Raw genomic sequence first — 10,575 nt, 5'->3', positions numbered from 1 at the left:
GAAGACCCCACAGGACTGCCCCCAGTCACGGGTACTTATGTGTGCTGAGGGACCTACTGCAGATCTCTTGTCCTAGCCCCCCCCTCCCAAAAAAAGACCTTGGAAGCCACCCCGTACAATAAGGTCAAGGAACATGTTTCAACCCGAGGGCCACATTCCTTTCTGGACAGCCTTACGAGGGCCACATGCTAGCAGTGGGCACAGCCAGCTGCAAGAGCGGGCAGAGCAACACATGCATATTTTACCTTTGTACAGTAGGCAAGTTTCGACACACGCTCACACACCCCTTTCTCTAGCCCCCATCCAGGCACGAAAGAATTCAAGGACATACATCCCAGCAAAAAAGTAAGGATGCAAAGCGGGGCCAGTGAGGGGCATGGGTCAGAGAGAGTTTCAAGGGCCAGACAAGGGGAGGGCCACATCTGGCCCCCACAACCGAAGTTCCTCCCCCCCGCTGTACAAAGTCACAACGGCTGTTCTAACCCAAAACTTTACAGCTGCCTAAAGTGCCCGTCAGCAAGATTGTGATTGCGGCCCCCACCCCTGCCTTCCCCCCATCCCTCCCAGCTCTTGGGGGGGGGGGAATGTGTCAGGGAGAGAAAGCAAGGGGCAGGATTTTTGAAAGAGTTTTTATCATTTGGCTCAGTCACTTACAATTGGGGGGGGGGAAATCCAACATATTTAAAACAAAGAAATTGGAATCCAGGAGGGAGGGTGGGGAAACGAGTGAAGCCAAACCAGCATCTTCATAGAAGACAAAAGTGGAGACGCCATCAAGGTCGCTGTCGTTCTCGCCGAGAACACAAGGGGGTGAGGGGCAGGGGGGCTGCCACAGTCCAGATTTTTTTTCCTTCTGGGCAGGGGAGGAAATCAAGCTCAATGTAGATATAAAACAGGAAAGAGAGAGAGAAAGAAAAAAGTTGACCCCCCCCCTTTAAAGCAGCTAAGCTTCAAGTGTCACAGACTCTGAAGTGGGAACGGGGGGGGGGAAGCGTCTCCCCATCTTTGGCATACAAACAGTCCGGGAGACTGGTCTTGGAGCCCTTTGCTGCCCCACGGATGAGATTCCACTCTCCCCTGTACCTCCCCCCAAATCAAATCCGAGTTTGCTCAGAAAGAAAGCTCCCCTTTTGACACCGTGGCAGGCTGGTTGCGAGAAATGGCGAATCCGACCTCCAGCGGGAATAAGACGCGGAGAAACTCCTGTAGGGAGACAGAAGAGACCTTATTTAAGAGGCAGTTCCTGCAGCCTTTTGGGAACGGCGTCAATCCGGGCCACAGGCTCAGCCACCAAACCCTTTTCCATAACCAGGCCTTGGAGCGTCTCTCCCACACCGCACCAGAACACACGACACGGCAACTAAAGCAGCAACTGCCTCAGAGCATGCACAGAGTTCCTTCCCTCCCTACTGAGTAACAGTGGCTGATTATACAGATCAGGCAGGAAGGGCAGGATACAAATTTAACAAAAAAATAAAATATGCCATCACTTTTGTTCCCAAGAGATGCCTGGCACTCAGAGTTAGACTGCCCCTGAACGTGGACGCTCTATTTAACACACGATCACAGGTCCATGCTCCAAATTACATTTCTCTGGGATGATTTATCACCAGCTGGTTAAGAAATATATATGGCACATAGGAAGCTGCCTTAGAGGGAGTCAGGCCATTGGCCCATCCAGCTCAATATTGTCTACACTGACTGGCAGCAGCTCTCCAAGGTTTCTGGTAGGGAATCTTTCTTCAGCCCTGAATGGAGATGCCAGGACCTTCTGCATGCAAGGCAGGAACTCTACCACTGAGCTATGGCCAACACATACACACTAAATATATATATACATGTATTGTTGCCCTTTACTGACATTCATGGTACCAACTCTTCCCGGTCTTTTATATCGGCTTCTGACATTTTCATGGTCATATTATTTGATTTTGATCTGCCACCGTAGATTATATGATTTGTTCTGCAATTTTCTGCCTCTCCCCCTTCTACCTAATGTCCTTTTTGCCTGTAGCCAAGCAGATTCACTGATGTTCGCCCATTGGTTTCAATCTCCTAATCATCTGCGCTATTTCCAAAGTTCAGAGGTGAGGGCCAGTCCTTATGCAGCCAAAAGGGCATTGCCTGCTGACTAGAGGGAGATAAATCAGGAGGCTTGGGTGGGACCTGAAGGGTGCCGAGAGGAGACCTCACAGAGCTACCGTTCCCAGAGTGGTTTAACATCTTCCCAGGGAATTCTGGGAAATGTAGCTCTGCGCAGGGAACAGGGGTCTCCTAACAACTCTCAGCACCTTTAACAGACTACGGTTCCCAGGATTCATTGGGGGAATCCATGATGGTGTGAAGTGGAATCACAGTGCTGGGTGAGGCCTTAGAGATTAAGCGGCATATTGTCAAAACAAATCAACAGAAGCTGGATGGCCATCTGTCAGGGATGCTGTACGTTGCGAGATTCCTGCCTTGAGCAGGGTGGGGTTGGACCAGATGTCCTCTAAGGTCCCTTCCCAGTCTTTTGATTTTTTACCATTCATCCTCTTGTTTAGGCTTCTGCAAGGCATCACACGTGGGGCTGCCTTTGAAGATGGTTCAGAGACAGCCGCTGGTGCAAAACTCAGCGGCCAGATTGCTGACTGGGGCAAAATGGTCTGAGCATATAACACCTATCCTGCTCGACTGCACTGGCTACCAATTAATTTCCGGGCTCAATTCAAAGTGCTGATTTTGACCGATAAAGCCCTATGCGGCTCAGGACCTCAAGAACTGCCTCTCCCCTCATAAACCAACCTGGGCACCTCACCTGTGTTCATCACCTTCGAGGAAGGCGCAGAGGGTGGCAACATGAAAAGGGGGCTTTTCAGTGATGGCTCCCTGTTTGTGGAACGTTCTCCCCAGGGAAGCATGCCTGGTGCCATCATAGTCTGTTTTTAGGTGCCAAGCAAAAACATTCTCATGTACCCAGGGTTAGGGTTTTTAATTGGGAGGGCCATTAGATACATCCGTGTCCTGCCGCCCTGCACTAGTGCTGGGAGGAAGGGTGGGATATCAATCAATCAATCAATTAATAAAGCTCATCCTTTTAGCAGGGTGGGTAGGACTTGTTATTTTGAAATATACTGTCGGGTGAGAAGTTTTAGTTCTTGCATGTTGCTGTTTTCATCTGATTTTAAAGTCTTCCTTACTTTTATTTTTACTGCACAAGTCACTTTGAGGCCCTCGAGTGCAAAATAATACAATAATATATAAAACAATTACAATAACCGCAATAATATTAAATTCTAAACTTCATTTTATTATTATTAATGTATTATTAATAACAATAAATTAATATTAATGTAAAATAATACTCTTTATTCTTCACTTTAAATTTCTTTTATTGATATTAATTTTTCATTTTTAAATAAAAATAATGATAAAAATACATAATAATTTTGCCTAATAATACTAACACTGAAAAATAAATTATTAATCACTGTCGTCTTGCCTACTACTAATACTAAATTAATAATATTAAAAATAAACCATCCCCATCTTGCCTACTACTAACAACAAATTAATAAAAACAAATCATCCTCATCTTGCCTAATAATCATAATCTGTCCCCGCTCCAACCTGGTTCAGGCCATACCTCTCAGTCCAAGGTCTTCCTCTTGCTTCAACAAATCCCGAACGGAGAAGCAGGCAGGGATGTCGAGAGTTATGGGGGTGACCTGCCCCTTTTCGGCTGGGTTGACTCGGCCAACGGAACCTCAGCTCACCTCCGGAGACCAGGAAAAGGGCCGCAGGTACGCCACCTCCAAGTTCTAAAGTGCCAAGTGAGGGATCCAGCACCCTTGCGAGTCAGTCAGATAGGAGCAGTGAGGTGGAGGGGGCCAGGCTGCCCTCGCTCCTTGCCACCGGACCCGGGGATGGGGTGGGGTCAGAGCCACAGGAAGGATAAGAGGGCAAGCCCCAAGTAGGCCCTGCTGGGCCAGGATGGGGCACAGCTGCGTCCGGGGGCTACAGCGGCTTCTGCGCAGAGAGGAAAAAGCAGGGGGAAAGGGGGAAATTAACAGGTACCAAAAAGCGGCTCCCAGGGATGTAAGAGACAGTGAGCCCAGTGGTGGGATAAGTGGTCAGAGTGTCGGAATAGGACCAGGGAGATCCAGGTTCAAGTCCCCACTCGGCCATGAAGCTCACTAGGTGACCTTGGGCCAATCAATCATTTTTAGCCTAACCTGCCTCACAGCGTTCTTGTGAGGGTAACATGAGGAAGGGGAGGACCATGCACGTTACCTTGACCTCCTTGGAGGAAAGGCAGGAAAGAAATGTAGTAACAACATCAGCAACTGATGGGTTGTCTCCAACTAAGCCCTACGCAGGGTAGACCCATTGATTTTAACAGGCTGAAGTTAGCCATGGCCATTCATATTAATGGGTCTACTCTGAATAGGATTCACATTGGATACAACCCTTGGCTCATGCTGCTTATTCAAAACCAGGCTGAAATTGGATTGACCCCAAGCTAGGGAACCTGTGGCCCTTCAGATATTTTCTGGACTAAAACTCCCAACATTCCTCACCGTTGGCCATGCTGACTGGGGATGATGGGAGATGGTGTCCAACCACATCTGGAGGGCCATGGGCTCCCTGTCCTTGCTTAACACCTCTGTAAGAGCATTTCATATGTGATCCCTGATTGGCTGGGACATGTGTCCCAAGTTACCCACCCCTGCATTTTACCATACTTGTACATCCTTCTTCCGAAAGTCGTCCAACACCTGCACAAAAATCTCTGCTCCAACCATTTTCCCTCACTGTCCTTACCTCTGGGACTCCATCCTGGAACTCCTATCTGGCACTAATTATCTGTCCCCCATGCCCTCTTACTTCCCTACCAACCTCCTTGAAAGCCTCCTTCCTTTCTTTCACCTTAGAGGGTTGCCAACTTTTCAACTAGCCTTGTGTCAGCGCATCATTTAATGGCAGCTCGAAGCATGCACACTTTTCGCAGGGGATAACGTTCACCACCGTGCCGGGAAACACTTCCCCGGCCCAGCTGAGTTCCCCACCGAGCTGCTGTTAAAGGCACAAGGGCAGGGCAGCTGGCAACTTCATTAACGCTTTCGCCACCGTCCCGGACTGGATCGAAGCCTAAGTATATGTGTTAGCTCATTTTTGCTGCCTCCCCCTCAATTTCCCTCTGTGTTTTTTTATGGACATAATGCAAGACTGTAATCTCTTTGGGGCAGAGACCAGGCGTTTTGGTTGTTGACGTTATATTCTTCCATAAAGCACAGTGCACGCTGAAGGTGCGTATATAAATTAACGCATTTTCCTCCTCCCGTCCCTTAGATGCAATAAACAGCTGTGCTGCCACTCCCCCTATCCACACCCCACTCACCCTCTGAGCTGCCTCTCCCACGAGGTTGAGATTTGGGGCCCTCAGTTGCAGGTTCTATGGCTAGAAGCAAAACAAACTGGTCAGTTTAGGAGGGCCAAACAGGATCAGTCTTCAGTTCTCCACATTTCTGCACCAATTTGCAAGATTTTTTTAAAAAACCTCCTGAAAATACTTCTGATTTCACTAAGAATTTCTTCTAATAAACACATTTTTTATATGCCGTTTTGACTAACGTACACATCTTTGCAAGCAATTTCACCTAACAGAATGGATTTTTGCATGCTGTGCTTGCGAATATATTCAGTTTTATGCCATATGCAAATATTGGTAAGCATTGTTTGGTTGGAGAATTGCAGCGTAAAATTCGGGTAAGTGCAAATTTCAAAGGATGGCTGAGTTTCGGTTCTTATACTGTTTCGGAAAGTGCAAATTTGATAGAGTCAGCTTGAAATGCAAACTGAATCGAATTCCTCCCCCATCAGTCGCTATGGGTCTATGCATCGCTCTTCATTTTCCTCCAGTGCTGCCCATTGGAACAGAAAGCAGAGAGGTCACCGACAGGTGGAGCCAGAGCCAATGGCAGGTTTTCATGCTAGTGCATGAGGTTCCCCAACCAAAGATCTACTTTGGGGTTTGTTGTGAAGCCTTTTCTGTTGGTTCCTGGTGGAAGAATGAATGCTGCTGCCCCATAGCAAAAAAATCCAGGTACCCAAGAGTTCTCTGACGCTAGTTTGGTTTATTTATTTATTTGGAGTATTTGCTCTGCTCCACCTCCCCAGAAAGGAAAATCCTGCGGATGCCCATGCTGACCCCTTCCCCGCCACGAACGAGTTGATCAAACGATAGACGGACTCACTGGTTGTCTTGCAGCAGACGGATACTCGAAGCTTCAAACAGCGTCCAGGACTCTCTGCAGTGGGGATAGCTGGGGTACGACGGGGGGGGGAAGGATCCAGAGAAAGGGGGTGTGGGGGAGAGAGTGAGTAAATTGTAAGGACATTCCTAAAACAGAAGTCCGCCCCACATCTAGAAGTCCCTAGAAAAGCAAGCTATGTATAGCAGTGTCAAAACTCCAAAGTCCAATTAGATCAATCAACTCAACCCTTAGTTGATTAAATGGGCACTGATTAAATTTCCGATGCTTTTTTGAATCCAGTGTGCTGCTGTGATTCGGAATGGAAAAAGAAGCACAATTTAATGACAGCTTCTCCTCCTAATCAGGAGCAGATTCCACTGCCCCACTGACATGGGACCACCAACGGTCACTGCTCAGAGTAGACCCACTGAAAACAACAGACCTAACTTAAATACGAGACAGGCGCCACCGTCTCTGTCGTCTTTTCGGTGCCTTCCACTTTCAACAAGCCACTTTAGGTAGATATTTTTATCCCAGTCCGCATCAGTATTGGAATGGGTTTTTTTTGAAGACGTTTTGTTTTTAAAGACTTGGTTTTTAAAGGTTTTTTGTAGTATTTTATCATTTGTTGTCTGCCGCACTAAGCACTTTCTAAGAGGATGAGCAGGATATAAATTAAATAATAAACAAATAAATGATTTCAATGGATCTACTTTGAGCAAGACTAATACCGGCTACAACCCTATGTTACCACGTTGGAAAAACCTGCACTGTGGCCCTTAAACAAACATATACATTTAAACCTGGTGGCTGGCAGGAGTAGGTCTTCCCCCCCCATTCCCCCATCCCCATGAAATGGGAAATTCAGTTTCGCCCATTCCTCCGTTGTTGCAAACCATCTCAAAAATCTAGCCGGAACGTGGCATGTCCAAGTCTGGCCAGCTCTAAATCCTATGCGTGGCTGCCTCTCGAACCTTGCACGGTTCATCCCTCAATCCAACTCAACATGATCCCGTTGGCCAAAAGCCCAACTCACAAATATAGTAGTAATCATGGCCAGGCTGAAACTCAAAGCCCAGGGAGAAGGGGGTGAACCTCTGGATCTTCTCCGAGAAGCGGACAGGCCCGTAGGGGGCATAGGGGCGGTTGCACTCCCAGCGCTTGAAGGCTCCAGGCGTTTCATAACAGCCCTGATAGCCCTCGCGGTCAACCATGAGCAAAGTGAAAGTTTCCGGTCCGCCCGCAGCCAAGGGTTGTTCGTAGTGCGGGCAGTAAATGTCCAGGTAATCATTGATGGAGACCTGAACGGCGAAGTCCTCGTCAAGGAACCTGCAAATCCGAGAGGCAGATCGGTTAGTTTCCAAAGCGAGTGCCGCCAGACCGCATTCATCTAGATCAGGGAGTGAGGACCTGTTTTCAGCCCAAGGGCCACATTCCCTTCTGGGGGCCACATGCTAGTGGTGGGCAGGACCAGAGGCAAAAGCAAGCAGAGGAATAAATGCAAGTGTTACCTTTGTACAGTAGGCTAGATTCTACACACATTCTCACACCTGCCATCCAGAGGCACGATCAGAGTTCAAGGACACATTCTGGCCAGGCAAAAACATTCAAGGAGGGTGCAAAGGCGGAGCCAGTGAGGGGGTGTGGCCTGGGGAGTAGAGGTATGGTCTAGGGAGAGCTCTGAGGGCCAGGAAGAGAGCGCTGGAGAGCTGCATTTGGGCCCTGAGTCTCAGGTTCCCTATCTCCTGATCGAGATCACACTCCTCAAAAGCAGAGATTCTCAGGATTCCCCCCCCCCACGGTGCCTCATTCCAGGTGGTGCTCTTCCTGGAGGCATAACAGACTGGTTTAAAATTAATCTGGAATATCCAAACCTTGAAAAGAATGATGACGACAATGAATAGCAATTAACGATAAGGGTTTTTAAAGGGTGCTATGTTATAAAATTAGTTATATGTGTGTTTGGTTAAATTACCCAGCTGCAGCATCGGGTGCAAAAGAAAGTTCCCGAAGAATCGGTTGTCTCTGAGAAACAACCACCACCACCAAGTTTCTAGTTCTCATGGATGTGAAAACAGGCTGAAAGGACAGGGTGAAAAGATTTATTTATTTATTTATTTTGTTGCATTTATATACCGCCCATAGCAAGTAGCTCTCAGATGCCAAAGGAGCTGCTGCAGACTGCCAGCAGCGAGAAGGCAAAGATCTAAGGCAGTGGTTCTCAAACGTTTTTGGTTCGCTGCGCACTGTAAAACATATAAAAATTTTCTGGCGCACTTCGTGTACAAAATTAAAAATATATTAATATATTTTAAACTATGAATAAAAATAAACTATAGAAAACTATTACTCACCCTATACAAATGGGTTTCTTCTCATTTTTAAAATATACTTTCATAATATTTGAGGCACACCTAGCCACCTCTTAGGGCGCACCAGTGTGCCTGGGCGCACCGTTTGAGAATCACTGATCTAAGGCCTCAAAGGGTTCCTTGGGGACATCTCAGAAATTCCAGCTAATTGCGCAACAGTACAGCTTAGCTTTCGGCTAAGAGCATTAACAAAAGCTTGCTGGATCAGGCCAGTGGCCCATCTAGTCCAGCATCTTGTTCTCACAGTGAACCACCCTTGAATATTAGGCAGGCGCCATCTCTGCTATCTTTTCGGCGCCTTTTGAAGACTTTCCTCTTTCAACAAGCCTTTTAAGTTGAGGCCTATCCCAGGCTGCATCTGTGTCAGAATTGCTTGTTAATATGTTTTCTTTAATAATGTTTTTAACCCTTTTAAAAAGATGTCTTTAAAGCTTTTTTTAAAAATGTTTTTAACGTTGTTTTGTTTTGATGTATTTTAAGGTCTGTTTTTACGATGTTTTAAAGTGTTTTGAGCGCTTCTGTTTGCTGCCCTGGGCTCCTGCTGGGAGGAAGGACAGGATATAAATCAAGTAATAAATCAATAAAAAAAATAGTAAACCAGACGCCCCTGGGATGACTGCAAGCAGGACCTGGACACGCGAGCACCCTCCCCACTTTTGAATCCCAGCAACTGGCATTCAGAGGTGCACAACCTCCGACGGTGAAAGGAGAGCATGGCCATCCATAGCCTCTTCCTCCATGCATTGGTCTAACCCTCTTTTAAAGCCATCCAGGTCGGTAGCCATCACGGCCTCCATTTGCTATGCAGCAAATTCCATTGTTTGGCATGCAGAGTGTTCACACAAAGCCTCACTAACCCAGTTTGCCTCCAGGCCCTATTGAAGGAGTGGTGGATTACTCTTCAAATCGCAACATCAAGGGTCGGCTCCAGAGGTTGCTGGTCTAGAACTGCCATCATCTCTCACCATTGGCCATGCTGGCTGCTGGGAGCTGGAGTCCAGCAACATCTGGAGAGCCCCAGGCTCCTCCACTCCTGCTGCAGATGGTCTTTATCCGCCACGTTCCAAGTGAGTAAAACCTTGTCGCAAAAAGCACATCACTCATTCCAAGAAAGAATTTCACAGGAGGCTTTTTGTTTTGGAAGTCTTCAAAACATCGGGCGGGGGGCACACGCAGGGTTTCATCTCTCTGCCTGTCACCCAAGAGACCCAATACAGAAATGTGGCAGAATTACACGCCCTCACCCAAAAGGCAGCACTGTGGACATTCATGCAGGGGGGCGACTGGCACTCTCCACCAAGGGCAGGTAATTTCGCAACATTGGGCACGACCAGACAAGCCAGTCGCATGTGATTTCAGTCATGCGAAAGAACTGCTTGCCCCAGTGGCAGCTGACTGGAAGGACTAAAGGACAGAGCAGTGAGCCGCACAGGGAGGCAGCGGACACCCTCTTCCTGAGAAGGAATGCTTTCACGGGAGCTTTGAATCATATTTCATTAATTTAATTCTGTGCCCGGCCCACTGTTTTTATCCAGTGGAATGTTCTTCATACTGCTCCTTCTTTTACTTCCTTGTCTATCCTGTAAATTATGGCCGAGCCCTTACTGCATTTGAGCATACCTTCTATAAACTCCAATTTCGTCTGGATACATATTTGGGCATTTGGATGGCAGATATTGATCCATGCAATGCTTTTTTTGGTAAAAAATGAGGTGCCGGTGCTCATATTGATAAAACTGCCATGGGTGCCAGCACAAAATGACTGCAATGGGCAGCAGAAAAGCGGTCCCGGTACTCCGTTCCCAGAGCGTTCTGTCACAAAAGCAGCCCCCGCTCTATAGGTGTAAACTAAACGAATGTACAGATGTTTAAATGTTCTGTAAATGTGAAGTGACAGGGGATTTGTTTTCTTTTCTCTTTCTCCCCCACCTTAATGATATTGCAATGAAAAAAAATTATGGCTGAGC

General features: G+C 47.3%; 1 protein-coding gene across 1 annotated transcript in view; it reads right to left on the bottom strand.

The window, feature by feature from the left end:
• Positions 1-615: 615 nt before the first annotated feature.
• Positions 616-10,575, bottom strand: part of EFNA4 (ephrin A4) — a 31,604-nt gene continuing 21,644 nt past the window's right edge. The window contains exons 3-7 of the mRNA XM_061606661.1: positions 7,273-7,565; positions 6,237-6,305; positions 5,381-5,440; positions 3,626-4,008; positions 616-1,203 (exon numbers count right to left, since the gene is read on the bottom strand). Of these exons, the coding sequence (XP_061462645.1) occupies positions 3,917-4,008; positions 5,381-5,440; positions 6,237-6,305; positions 7,273-7,565 (514 nt within the window). The 3' untranslated portion in view covers positions 616-1,203; positions 3,626-3,916. The remainder of the gene's footprint in view (positions 1,204-3,625; positions 4,009-5,380; positions 5,441-6,236; positions 6,306-7,272; positions 7,566-10,575) is intronic.

Source organism: Rhineura floridana, chromosome 22, assembly GCF_030035675.1.
Source record: "Rhineura floridana isolate rRhiFlo1 chromosome 22, rRhiFlo1.hap2, whole genome shotgun sequence".
Taxonomy (NCBI): Eukaryota; Metazoa; Chordata; class Lepidosauria; order Squamata; family Rhineuridae; genus Rhineura; species Rhineura floridana.
Note: the sequence above shows the minus strand (reverse complement) of the source record. Positions and strands in the feature narration are given on the sequence as shown.